Below are 12,706 nucleotides of genomic sequence, written 5' to 3' on the forward strand. Positions count from 1 at the left end.
TATACACACATACTTATATAAATATACACACTATGTATATGTATGTGTATGTGTATATGTATGTGTATGTGTATATGTATGTGTATGTGTATGTATATGTATATGCCCCCACCTGACTTGTCTTCCTGGGCCTGTATACTGCTTCACCACTCTCACCCCAAGCCCCAAGAACACATGCAGTTATGGCAGAACTGCCTTCAAGTGGGTGTGAGGAGCAGCCGGAACCTCAGGGGAAAGTCCAGCTCGTCTTCCCACCTTCCATGAGGGAGCGTCAACAGTCAGCTCCCCTGCCCATGGTGGACACCCACCATCAGCTGGTTTGACTTTGAGGCTCCCTAGTGGCCAGTTCACCGCACCCCCACCTTTCCACATGGTCTTTCAGCCAGACACCGAATGCCTATCATGATTTATTGCCACATTTATGCTACTGTTTCTTGACACAGAGGATGAGGGATGGGGGTCCCGTATTACCAGCAGAATTAGAGAAAGCAGTTAACTTCCAGAATCTGTCCATTTTATAAAACTGGGTTGTTGAACACAGACGCCTATCTCTGGGGCATCATTTGTCCCCTCTTCTCTGACACCAGGCCACCAGCATGCTGACCGTCACATCATATTTATATCCCACTGTCGCTTGCTGACACAGACCTTTATTCATCCGGAGCAGAACGAGGGACAAAAGGCACATAGGAATGGCGACACAGGAATTGTCTGACAGATGATCTTGCTATGCCAAGGAGGGAGGGATTTGAAGCTGGGTGGGGACAGCATCTGGCCTTGGGCTGGGCTTCTGGCCAAGGTTTACACTGAGCAGCAGTAATTGCCGAGCTTGTGGACACTGGGGGCTGAGGCAGTGTGGAAGGGAGAGTCAGCAGAGCTCTATGGTACAAACTCAGCCACTCTAGTGACAGGCTCCGGTCACTTTACTGCATATTAGAGCCACTGTGGATCCCCGGGAGAAGTCAGTTGAGCATCCCAGTTTTGTTGCTTGCTTTCTTGAGACAGGGTCTCACTATGTAGACCAGGCTGGGCTCGAACTCATAGAGATCCACCTGTCTCTGCCTCCCCAATGCTGGGAATAAAGGCAGGTGCTACTACGCCCAGCTCTCAGGCATGTTATTAGTATTATTATTTTTACCACACTGCCCCACTGCGGTTTCCTGGAGGATCTCCCAGAAGCCCGTGGGGGGCATACTCCAGGCAGGTCTCTCCAGTGAGATGGGGCAAACACTTGACATGGTAGCGGAATTTTAGGCTGCCGTGGTTCAGGTTACAGGTCACCTCATGGGAACCAGACCGGGGTTTCTGGTCACATGAACCAAGAAGGTCATCATCCCAGCCATTGTCAGCATCCCAGACCTGCACCCTGAGGGGTCCCCCCGTAGACAGGAGCACATTCCCAAAGTCCCTCCCTTTAGGCCACCTGGGATTGTTATTGTTCCACACGACTTCCGTCCTGTACTCCTGGCCACCAAAGAAGATCTTTAGGTAGGCATCAGTAGCAGTGATGTAGTCTCCCCACAGACCCTTTGCCTCAAAATTGCTTGCATTCAGGTGGGCCAAGCCCCTCTGGCGTGGACAGCAGTCCTGGTTGGTGACCTTCGAATCCTGGCACACACACTGGCATGAATCACGACTACTCTTATGCTGTCCTGGCCCACAGGGCCGGCTACAGTTCCGCCAGCGGGCCCTGCTCATCACATAATGGCTGATTGCCTGTCTCAGCGCCTCCCGCTTCGGGTCCAGGTCTTCCAGTAATGTGTGTAGGGGCTCCAGGCTGTAGTCCACCAGTCCAGGGCTTCTGGGCAGTGAGGCTACCCAGGTTGAGAACTGCTCTGGTGTAGCTTGGTTCCCAAAGAGCAGATCATGCGTGGAGTCAAGGGGGCCACCGAGCACTTCGACGTGACGTTCGCGGTAGGTCTGGTGGAAAGAGGTGGTGATTTTGTGCTGTTTCTTCTTCTCCTCACAGGCCTTGTATTCGCTTGAGGCGCTGGCTTGGCCACCGATGCTGACCTGGGCCTCCACCTTCAGGCAGTCTGCTACCTCATCAGCTGTGAGCCCGTTTAGGGTCAGCTGACAGGTGCGCAGGGCCGTGAGGGCTGAGATGCGGCCACCTAGGTCCATAGCCGAAATAAAGTGGGTGCCGTAGGCGGAGATGAGCCTGCGATACGCATGCTCCGTGGAGCTGTTAAAGGTGGGGGGAAGGGCTCTGAGTGCCCTTCTGAAGTCAGAGTGCAGAGGAGGTTTTTGTGCCAGGCGAACGCTGTGGAGAGGGCAGAGCATTAGAGGACCTGCGTGGGTGACATTTCCCTGATTCAATAGCACCTTCAAGACCCCTCTCCCCATCTATACACACAGACATGAAAGTACACTGGGGCTAGCTGGGGGAAAAACAAATGGGATAGGAAGAGTTAGGATAAAAAAGATTGTGATTAAAATATGTATATGTGTTCTTGTGCATGCCGGGAAATCTTCTGGGTATGGTGGCCCAGGAGTGTTATAGCAGGGTCCTCCGGAAGTGTCATTCCCAGTTTTCTGAGGAACCACCAGACTGATTTCCAAAGTGCTTGTACCAGCTTGCAATCCCACCAGCAGTGGAGGAGTGTTCCTCTTTCTCCACATCCTTGCCAACACCTGCTGTCTCCTGAGTTTTTAATCTTAGCCATTCTGACTGGTGGGAGGTGAAATCTCAGGGTTGTTATGTTCATAGCAGCCTTGTTTATAATAGCCAGAAGCTGGAAAAATCCTAAATGTACCTCAGTGGAGGAATGGATACAGAAAATGTAGTATATTTACACAGTGGAATACTACTCAGCAATTAAAAACAATGAATTCATGAAATCTTAGGCAAATGGTTTGAACTGGAAAATATCATCCTAAGTGAGGTAACCCAATCACAAAAGAACACACATGAAATGCAGTCACTGATAAGTGGATATTAGCCCAGAAGCTCTGAATACCCAAGCTGCTATTAACATATCAAATGATTCCCAAGAAGAAGGAAGGAGAGGGCCCTGGTCCTGGAAAGGCTTGATGCAGCAATGTAGAGGATTACCAGGACAGAGAAGTGGGAGGGGATTGATTGGGGAAAGGGCAGAGGGATGAGGGTTTATGGGACTTGTGGGGTTGGGGGAGCCAGGAAAAGGGAAATCATTTGGAATGTAAACAAAGAATATAAAAAATAATAAAAAATATTTACATTTACTGAAACATACTCTTAAAATTTAGAATTAAGATATGCTATCTAAAGAGTGGAAAGTATGTGAATGTGCAGTAGGGAGTAGAGTTAAAGCTTGCTGCTAACCCTGCCAACCCAAGTTCAATCCCCAGAACCCACTTAGTAGAAGCAGAAGAAATGATGCCCACAGGTTGTCCTCTGATCTCCTCACACTTGCTGCAACACACAGATACACAGACACACACTAAAAAATACACAAAAAAGTAAAGAAATATTTTTTAAATGCCAGGTGGTGGTTATGCAAGTCTTTAATGCCAGCACTCGGAGGAAGAGGGAGGCAGATCTCTCTGAGTTCAAGGCCAGCCTGATCTACTGAGTGAGTTCCAAGACAGGCAGAGATACAGAGAAACTTCCAAAATGAAATCTTTTTTTTTTAAGCCTGAGAAACTAGTGCAGGCTCCATGGTGTCACTGTGTATCCATGCAGTGAGGAAGAAGGACACGGCCAAGTCTCCTGTCCTTACCCAGGAAGACTCCACGGTTGGTCTGCAATGCCTGGGAGAGAGGGCTTAGGTACTCACTGCCTGTATTTACATGTCATCAAGCTAGGGCTCAGGGACAATCCTGCTTTCATCCTCCTTTTCTCTGGATGTAGGTGCTCATGCATAGAGGAAGCCTGTCATAGATACATATATATATATATATATGTGTGTGTGTGTGTGTGTGTGTGTATGTATGTATATGTATATATGATAGACAGACAGAAACAGACAGATACATACATACATATATAGATGATAGATAGATACATAGATACTTATATACACAGTAGCTAAATACATACATACATACATACATAGATACATACATAGATGATACATACATACATAGATGATACATGATGCAGTTAAATAGACACACATTTACATAGATAGATATGTTGCTACAAAGATAGATGCCAGATAGGTGATAGATAATGATGGTAGATAGATAGATGATAGAGAATTAGATCATAGACAGATAGCTAGGGCTATTGGGTCTGGCATCTAAACAACAGTGCCACAGTAGGTTTTCATTGTCATCTTGATACAAGCTAAAATCACTTGGGAAGAGTGTCTTAGGGACTGTCTAGATCAGATCAGCTTGTGGTCTTGCCTGTAGAGGATTGTCTTGATTGCCTTAATTGATGTGGGAAGACTCAGCCTGAAAGTGGGTAGCACCATTTCCTGTTTTGGGCCCTGGACTGTTTAACACTAGAAAAGGCTGACTGAGCCTCGGCAGGAACTCGGTTATTTCTCCCCACGCTTGACTGTGGGTATGATGTGATCAGCTTCGACAGAACAAGCCATGATGGACGGTAACCCAGAAAGATGACTAAAATAAGCCCTCTCTCCTTAGCTGCCTTTTGGTCAGGACATCATCAGAAATTAATCTACAGGGGCCACATATCAGACAGGCTGGGTATTAGATTGTCATGGTTCATAACTGTAGCAAAAGTACAGTTCAAAAGTAGCAACGAAATCATTTTGTGTCTGGAGTCATCACATTAGGAGCTGTATTAGGATCACAGCAGTAGGGAGCATGAGAACTACTGATTCTACAGTGATCAGGATTTGGTGTCCTCCTGTGAAATAGTAGGTAAACTCTACTCTGCTATTCTAGAGCTCCTAGACCCCTTAGAGTGTCCCACCATTCTTCCTGTTCCTCTCACCTCTGCCTCAGATCTTACCTGTACATGCGACACTCCACTGTGTCAGTATTAAAGTTGTACTGGTCCTGATGGGTCTTCTCGGCTGCAAAATTGGCTACCTGGGAGTGGGAGCCGGCCATGGACACGTGCACGCTTGCTTCCGGCTTTGGGTTAACTTCCAGACCCACACGCCAGTCGTTCTTGATATTAGCAGCTGCCTCCCGGGCCACGCCCTCCGTGGAGCTGACCTTGACTGTGGCAATGTTACGCCTGCAGTATGAGCTGTCAGGCCTCCAGTGGGCCATTGCCACGGGTAGGCGCTGTATAGCGTCTCTCATTAGGGAGTTTTTACAGAGGGTGCAGGTGCGGTCTGGCCTCAGGAACTTCCATGTGTTCACTGGGAAGGAGCCAGAGCGGCGGAGGGTGGTCACATCCATGCCTTCCCCAGCCAACCATGCACCTGGCACGAACTTGTGCTTCTGCTTGCATTCTGACCGAGTGGCAGTGTAGCAGGGAGCAGAGACAGGGCGTGGCAGCAGCAGGAAAAGGCCCAGGAGGAACAGGTAGGTGGCCATGATGCTGCAGGCACAGTAGTCATAAATTCTGGGGAGCTGTGGGAACAGGGATGAAGGATGCTGACCTCTCCCTCACCACTGGGGAGCATCAGGAGACAGAGTCAACTTCTCTTTAGCTATTGCAATGACAGAGCTGCACTGGCTTTGTCCACTGTACAGAGAAACCCAGAGGGATTTAAACATATGGCCCAGAGTGGCACAGGCAGGAGGAACCCCGTGCTGAGATTTTATCATCTTAGACCCAGCAGGAATCAAGAGTGAAGGCTGTGACCCTGGACAGAGCATCTGTAATAGGTTTCGGCTCTGGAGATGTGTGGTTTTTTACCCAGAGAAGGACACTTTTCTAACCTTATTCCCCTCCCCCATTCTGGGAATAGACCCAGAGCCTGATGCACTGTAGGCAAGTGTTCCACCAACGAGCCACACCCTACTTCTCATTAATTAATTAATTAATCACTTAAGTTAGAGACAATGTATCATTGCTCAGGATAGCTCAGGATAGCTGTGTAGTCACTGTGTTGCCTAAGCTAGCCTTGAACACGTGGAGGAGCTAGGATCTCAATCCTGTGGCAGCAGGCATGGCTCCTAGCTGATTCTTAATTTCTCTCCATCTCTAATTCCAGGGGTGACATCCTTCTCTCCCTTAGAGATGTGAGGGCTACTCTGAGCCTCCTGCAAGGAGGAATGGAATCTCTAGAATGGATGAAGGCTGTCCTGTATCGATGCCCTTGGCTCTAGTGTGGAGGACCTTTAAGTGCGCCCTTGCAAGCCCTTCCACTGCCCAGGCTTTCTGTCTTGACAGTCCCTGCCAAACACTGCACGCCATGGCAGGCTGGGCACCTACCTACCTGTTGCCTGCTACCTGGCAACGATCCATTAGAAGGCTCTTCCTTGCTTTGAGTGCCTGGTTTGGTATCTCCTTCTATCTCCTCTCTATCTAAGGGTTTCTCTACCTGTGGATCTTGGCCATGGGAAAACACACACTTCCAATGGTCCTGGAAACCCCCAAACATAAATTTATTTTCATGACTTCCTGACTGTAATTTCACTATTGTGCTGTTTCTAAGACCATCGGAAGTAGGTTTCCCCCATTCCCCAACTGATATGACCCACAGATGGAGAACTGGCTCCTTCCAAGGCTCTCGGAGGTCTTTTATTTTTTCTCTTCTGTCTGCAGGGTCTTACGTGAGGGAGCAGGGTGAGCAGAGGTCTCCCTCACACCTAGCTGCAGTCTTCCATGTTCTACCTAATACAGTGAGTTGGAGGCAGAATTCAGGTAACGTGTGACGCTGGGAGATAAACAAGCCACAGAGAATTCCTGTCAAGCATCCTGGTCATCCTTCCTCAGAGAACATCACACTCGTGACTTTGACTCACAGACATTAGTCTCCTTCTGGCCTTCTTTGTATTGTCATGGAGTCTATTTCCTTGGCTTCTTTCTTCTTTTCCCATGTGTCCCTTTCCTTCCCTCCCCTAACCTTCCTGGCATCTTCTGAGACGGGGGTTTACCATGTTCCCCGATGGTAGAGTCATAAGCGTGCTCCATACTTGGCACATTTCTATCATTTATGAGCCCTATCTGCCAGAACTGCTGGAAATAGCTTTTGAGATGCGGACAGTCATCATTTACACGTGAACCCCAGAGTGGTCACCAACCCGATGAAGGAATGAGAGATGGGCTGGAAGACTGACTACTATGGCTTCTGGTTGCTTCTTCTGAATGTCCCTCCAACTCTCTTTCCTGGGTATCCCAACCTCCCTTCTTCCCACCCTTCCTCCTCCTTACCTGAAGTCCCACAGAGATGGCACTGCAGGATAGGGGACACCTGTGTTGCCAGTGGAGGCTGTTAAAATGCTGCAATTGATCCCCAGGCGGGCCCACTTTGGCAATGCCATATCACTTCCCGCCCTGCCCCCAGGCTGTGGTCACAGGTCCCCACCAGCACCCACCCCGTTGTCACCTCTTTATCTTGTGAGAACCTTCAGGAAGTCAGCTGTGAAGACCAGAGGCTCATCTGTCAACCAGAACTGCCGGGGTGCAGACTCTGTTCTCGACCTGCAGGCCCACTATGAACTATCTGCTTCCATGTTGAGTGTGTGGGAAGGGATGAGCTCTCAGGAAGAGGTGAGGAAGAGTGGCCTGGGCTTGAGCGGCTGGGCCAGGGGCTTCAGCCTCTTCACGTCTCAGCTCCTCATCCAAACGTGTGGCTAATCAGAGTGTCTCATGTGAGGGGACATGAAGACGTGGTGCGGTGCTTAGGACTCGGCATGATCTTTCTTTATTCTCATCACATGTGACTGTTTCCTCCTCCCTGGGGAGTGGGGAGAGATACTCACAGCCGGTGTCCACCTCCTGTCCATACCTCCATCCCAGCCGTGCCTCGGGTTTGAGCAAGTTAGTACTGTGGAAAGACAGTTGCCCACTCTGCTCTGCCTGAGGTTACTGTGGGGGTGGGGTGGGGGTTCTTATGGGTGGAGTGACTCATGGACACCTTCTGGGGGCAAAAAAGTGCTAGTTATGAGGTGGGTAAGTTCGGGAAGGTTGGGGTAGTTCTTAACACCCCAAGTGCATACATGATGGGAACAAGTAGCCGCAGGCCCCAGGCCCCAGGGTCACAGCTCACCCGGGCCTCTGCCACCTTTCTCAGAACTGGGCCTCCTCTTCTGTTACTCCCCCAGAAATGGCAGCTGACCTGTGGTCCCACCTTAGTTCTCTGCCCACGTGGTCTGACGGGGATGCCAAAGCTCAGAGATATTCAGTCCCCAACTGTACTGGAAAGACAGCATGTATTGTGTAGACACCTACAAAAAGTCTGCAGGAAGAGAGTCAAGAATCTAACTGGAATTCAGAACACACCAGAACACACTCTTAGCAGTTAAAAAAAAAAAAAAAACTCCTAGCCCAGCAGTAGTGGTGCATGCCTTTAATTATCATACTTGCTAGGCAGAGGCAGGTAGATCTCTGAGTTTGAGGCCAGCCTGATCTACAGAGTGAGTTCCAGCACATCCAGGGCTGCACAGAGAAACTCTGTGTTGAAAATCAAAACCAACCAACCAAACAAACAAAAAACCAGAAAGCCAATAACAACAAAACAAAACTGGAGAGAGAGACTGAGGGGGGGAAAGGGAGAGGGACAGGGAGAGGGAGAGAGGGAGGGAGGGAGGGAGGGAGGGAGGGAGGAAGACAGAGAGAGAGAGAGAGAGAGAGAGAGAGAGAGAGGGAGGGAGAGGGAGAAAAGGAGGGAGAGGGAGAGAGGAAGGGAGAGGGAGAGAGAGAGAGAGAGAGGGAAGGAGGAAGGGAGAGGGAGAAAAGGAGGGAGAGGGAGAGAGGGAGGAAGAGAGAGAGAGAGAGAGAGAGAGAGAGAGAGAGAGAGAGAGAGAGAGAGAATCTGAGTATGGAAGTTAACAGCAGTTTGGCCATTGAAGGCAACCTTGGGAAAAGCAGGTCTGGGGCCTGGGGCCTGGCTCTGTCTCCTTGGTCTCTCTCTGGGTCTTAGTTTCCTCATCACCATAAGCAGAGATGGGAGGGAAATATGGAAGCTGGTGGTGTGGCCCAGACAGTTGTTGTCTACCTGAAAATGTATAGCCCTCCATGGGTTGCAGAGTGTGTGAGGTAGACATGACTTTACAGGTCATTCAACTGAGGCACCAGCTTACTGCATCCGGCAGGTCAAATCTGGCTCACTACCTGGTGATGTTAATAAAGTTTTATTAGTGCACTGTTAGGACCACCCACTTTTACATCACCTGTGGATACCGAGTGCTTCAATGGCAGACTTGCGAGGCTGTAACAGAGCCTGCATGGTCTGCCCACAAAGCAGGAGATATTTGCTTTCAGTCTGGTGCAGGAAAGGTTAGCAGAGCCCTGATCATGGCAGATAGATCTGACAACTGAGTTAGATAGGAAAATGGGTTTCAGGGACACAGAGTGTGGGCCATCATGATGTGTCAGCAGGAGCCAGGCCCCTTGCTTGTGGATCCTTTCTCCACCCCACCCATTTACCTCACTGCTTTCCTGCTGGAAGCTGTTTTGTATGGTGCCTGACCTGCAGCAGACGGGTCTCATGCATTGGTACAGTGGCAGTGTGGCTTTGTGTCTGAGTAGCATCCTGCTTCAGTGATTGTGCCTTACCTGACTTACTGTCTACAGAAACCAACAAGTGCTTGTTTAAACAGCTGGTATTTGATCAGTCCTATTGTGGTAATATTAAGGTCTGAAGAATTGGAACACCTGTACACAGCCACGACAGGGACACACCCTTTTCATCTTGTGGGATGAACTGCACTGGACTCTGGAATTGGAAGTGTGGGGACTGTTCCAGTCACAGCCTGAGAGGTGGGTCATCCACTGGCAATGTCTCAATCAGTCTTTGGGTTAGACCACCATAACAAAGTGTTGCCCCTACCGAATGCTTGAATTGAGACAGATATTCACCTCTCGTTTGGGTGTCCAAGCTGGTATGGCAGCCTGCAACCACCCAGGCTCTCCTAGTATCTTGCTTCAATTAAATCAGCAGGTGCCTCTGTCTTTTGGGAGGTCTAATCTACCTCTTCCAGGGAAAGGGGAAGGCAAAAGACAGACTAGAAGGCTTTATCTTTAGGAGTGACCCAGAATTTGCCCCTCCTCACTCCCTCTCATATCATTGTTAGAGATTAATAACAGGACCAATGCTAACTGCAAGGGAGTCTGGCAAATATGCTAGCTGCAAGAGAGGCTGGCAGATATACTAGCAGCAAGGGAGATGGGAAACGTAGTTTGCAGTGGGATAGCCTAGGTCTTAGTCGTCTCATTCCTGGTGTTCTGTGTATATATGATTTGTGTGTCTGTTGTGTGGCGCGAGTGTGTGTGTATGTGTGTTTAAGTGTGTCATGTGTGTGTATATATGATGTGTGTGTGTGTTTGTGTGTGACATGTGTGTGTGTGTATGTGTGGTGTTTCTTCCTCTCTACACATCTTCTCTCTGAAAGTCCTCCTCTTTGTCTCTCCCATTCCTTATCCCCATGCTTTGTTCCTAGGTGGATCGAGCCATCAGTGCCTGTGCAGAGTTGCATGACCTGAAGGAAGAGGTTCTTAAGAACCTGAGGAAGCTAGAGAGCTTCAGGCCAGAGAGCCGGGAGCAGGTGAGGCCAGGAGGATCATGTTGGACTCTGCCTGGGACTGTGGGTTTTCAGCCTGATTGCATCTCTGTCAGTATAGTAGTTTCTGGAGGAGGGTGGAGTGGGGGAAGAGGATCAGGCAGCTGGAGCAGAGGGAAGGAAGGACGAGGAAGAGGAAAGTTTATTTTTTCTGAGCAGGTCCCTTGGCTGCAGAATAAACAGGATGGACAGAGGGGCCTGCTGAGACCTCTGGACTCACACGTTTTCCCAGTACCTCCCATTAATCAGCTTCACATTAGGATAAAGAGAAACCTAAGGGTGTGAGAATCAGCTTGTAAAAAAGCAAAGGCTAAATTTTGTCAAATGCTTTTTCAGCATTCAATGAAATGACCATGTGGTTTTTTTCTTTGAGTTTGTTTATGTAGTGGATTGCATTGAAGGATTTCCGTATATTGAGCCAACCCTGCATCCCTGGGATGTTCAGCATTGAAAGTTCTTCTTGGTAGATTTTTCCTTTGACCAGCAAGAAGTGTCCCTCAGTGTCTCTTTTGATGACTTTAGGTTGAAAATCATCATTTTTATCTGATATTAGAATGGTTACTCTGGCTCGTTTCCCGAGACCATTGGCTTGTAAAATTGTCTTCCAGCCTTTTACTCTAAGGTAGTTTTTGTCTTTGACATTTAGGTGTGTTTCCTGTATGCAGCAATATGTAGGGTCCTGTTTCCTTATCCAGTCTATTAGTCTATGTCTTTTTATTGGGGAATTGAGTCCATTGAGGTTAAGAGATATTAAGGAATAGTGATCATTACTTCCTGTCATCCTTTCATGCTTAAAGTTTTGGAAAGGACAGGAATTCAAGGCCCATACCTAAACATAGTAAAAGCAATATACAGCAAACCAGTAGCCAGCATCAAACTAAATGGGGAGAAACTTGAAGCAATCCCACTAAAATCAGGGACTAGACTGGGCTGCCCACTTTCTCCTTATCCTTTCAATATTGTACTTGAGGTACTAGCTCGGGCAATTAGACAACATAAGGAGGTCAAAGGGATACAAATTGGAAAGGAAGAAGTCAAACTATCATTATTTGCAGATGATATGATAGTCTACCTAAGTGACCCAAAAAACTCCACTAGAGAACTCCCACAGATGATAAACAACTTCAGCAAAGTGGCAGGTTATAAAATCAACTCAAGCAAATCAGTAGCCTTCCTATGCTCAAAGGATAAGCAGGCTGAGAAAGAAATTAGGAAAATGACCCCCTTCACAATAGCCACAAACAGTATAAAGTACCTTGGGGTGACTCTTACCTAACATGTGAAAGATCTGTATGACAAGAACTTCAAGACTATGAAGAAGGAAATGGAAGAAGACCTCAAAAAGTGGAAAAACCTCCCATGCTCATGGATCGGCAGGATTAATATAGTTCAAATGGCCATTTTGCCAAAAGCAATATACAGAATCAACGCAATACCCATCAAAATCCCAACTCAATTCTTCACAGAGTTAGAAAGAGCAATCCTCAAATTCATCTGGAATAACAAAAAACCCAGGATAGCTAAAACTATTCTCAACAATAAAAGAAATTCTGGGGGTATCAGTATCCCTGACCTCAAGCAATACTACAGAGCAATAGTGTCAAAACCTGCATGGTATTGGTACAGTTACAGGCAGGCAGATCAATGGAACAGGATTGAAGATCCAGAAATGAACCCACACACCTATGGCCACTTGATCCTCGACAAAGGGGCGGAAAACATCCAATGGAAAAAACATAGCCTTTTCAACAAATGGTGCTGATTCAACTGGAGGTCAGCACGCAGAAGAATGGGAATTGATCCATCCTTGTCTCCTTGTACTAAGCTCAACTCCAGATGGATCAAGGACCTCCACATAAAGCCAGACACTCTGAAGCTAATAGAAAAGAAACTGGGGAAGATCCTTGAGGACATTGGTACAGGGAGAAAGTTTCTGAACAGAAGACCAATAGCTTATGCTCTAAGATCAAGAATTGACAAATGGGACCTCATAAAATTACAAAGTTTCTGTAAGGCAAAGGACACCATCAAAAGGGCAAATCGGCAACCAACAAATTGGGAAAAGATCTTCACCAACCCTACATCAGATAGAGGGCTACTATCCAATATTTATAAAGAACTCAAGAAG

General features: G+C 47.8%; 2 protein-coding genes across 9 annotated transcripts in view; both read right to left on the bottom strand.

Annotated features, from left to right (window-relative positions):
- LOC127669889 (perforin-1-like) overlaps nt 1–12,706 on the bottom strand; it is a 172,655-nt gene that overhangs the window by 32,561 nt on the left and 127,388 nt on the right. The window contains exon 1 of one of the 4 annotated variants that reach the window (XM_052164119.1): nt 7,229–7,292. The exons of the other annotated variants lie outside the window; for them this stretch is intronic. The gene's annotated coding sequence lies outside the window, so the exon portion shown is untranslated. Of the gene's footprint in view, nt 1–7,228; nt 7,293–12,706 lie in introns of those variants that run through there. 4 annotated transcript variants of the gene reach the window in all.
- The window catches only part of LOC127669885 (perforin-1-like), a 174,950-nt gene continuing 162,676 nt past the window's right edge, over nt 433–12,706 (bottom strand). For 4 of the 5 annotated variants that reach the window (XM_052164113.1, XM_052164114.1, XM_052164111.1 and 1 more), the window contains exons 2-3: nt 4,907–5,478; nt 433–2,263 (exon numbers count right to left, since the gene is read on the bottom strand). In XM_052164113.1, coding sequence (XP_052020073.1) covers nt 1,135–2,263; nt 4,907–5,442 — 1,665 coding nt within the window. In that variant the 5' untranslated portion in view covers nt 5,443–5,478 and the 3' untranslated portion in view covers nt 433–1,134. Of the gene's footprint in view, nt 2,264–4,906; nt 5,479–7,228; nt 7,292–12,706 lie in introns of those variants that run through there. The other variant, XM_052164110.1, reaches the window with a different exon arrangement.

This window comes from Apodemus sylvaticus, chromosome 19 (genome assembly GCF_947179515.1).
Source record: "Apodemus sylvaticus chromosome 19, mApoSyl1.1, whole genome shotgun sequence".
In the NCBI taxonomy this organism is placed as follows: domain Eukaryota; kingdom Metazoa; phylum Chordata; class Mammalia; order Rodentia; family Muridae; genus Apodemus; species Apodemus sylvaticus.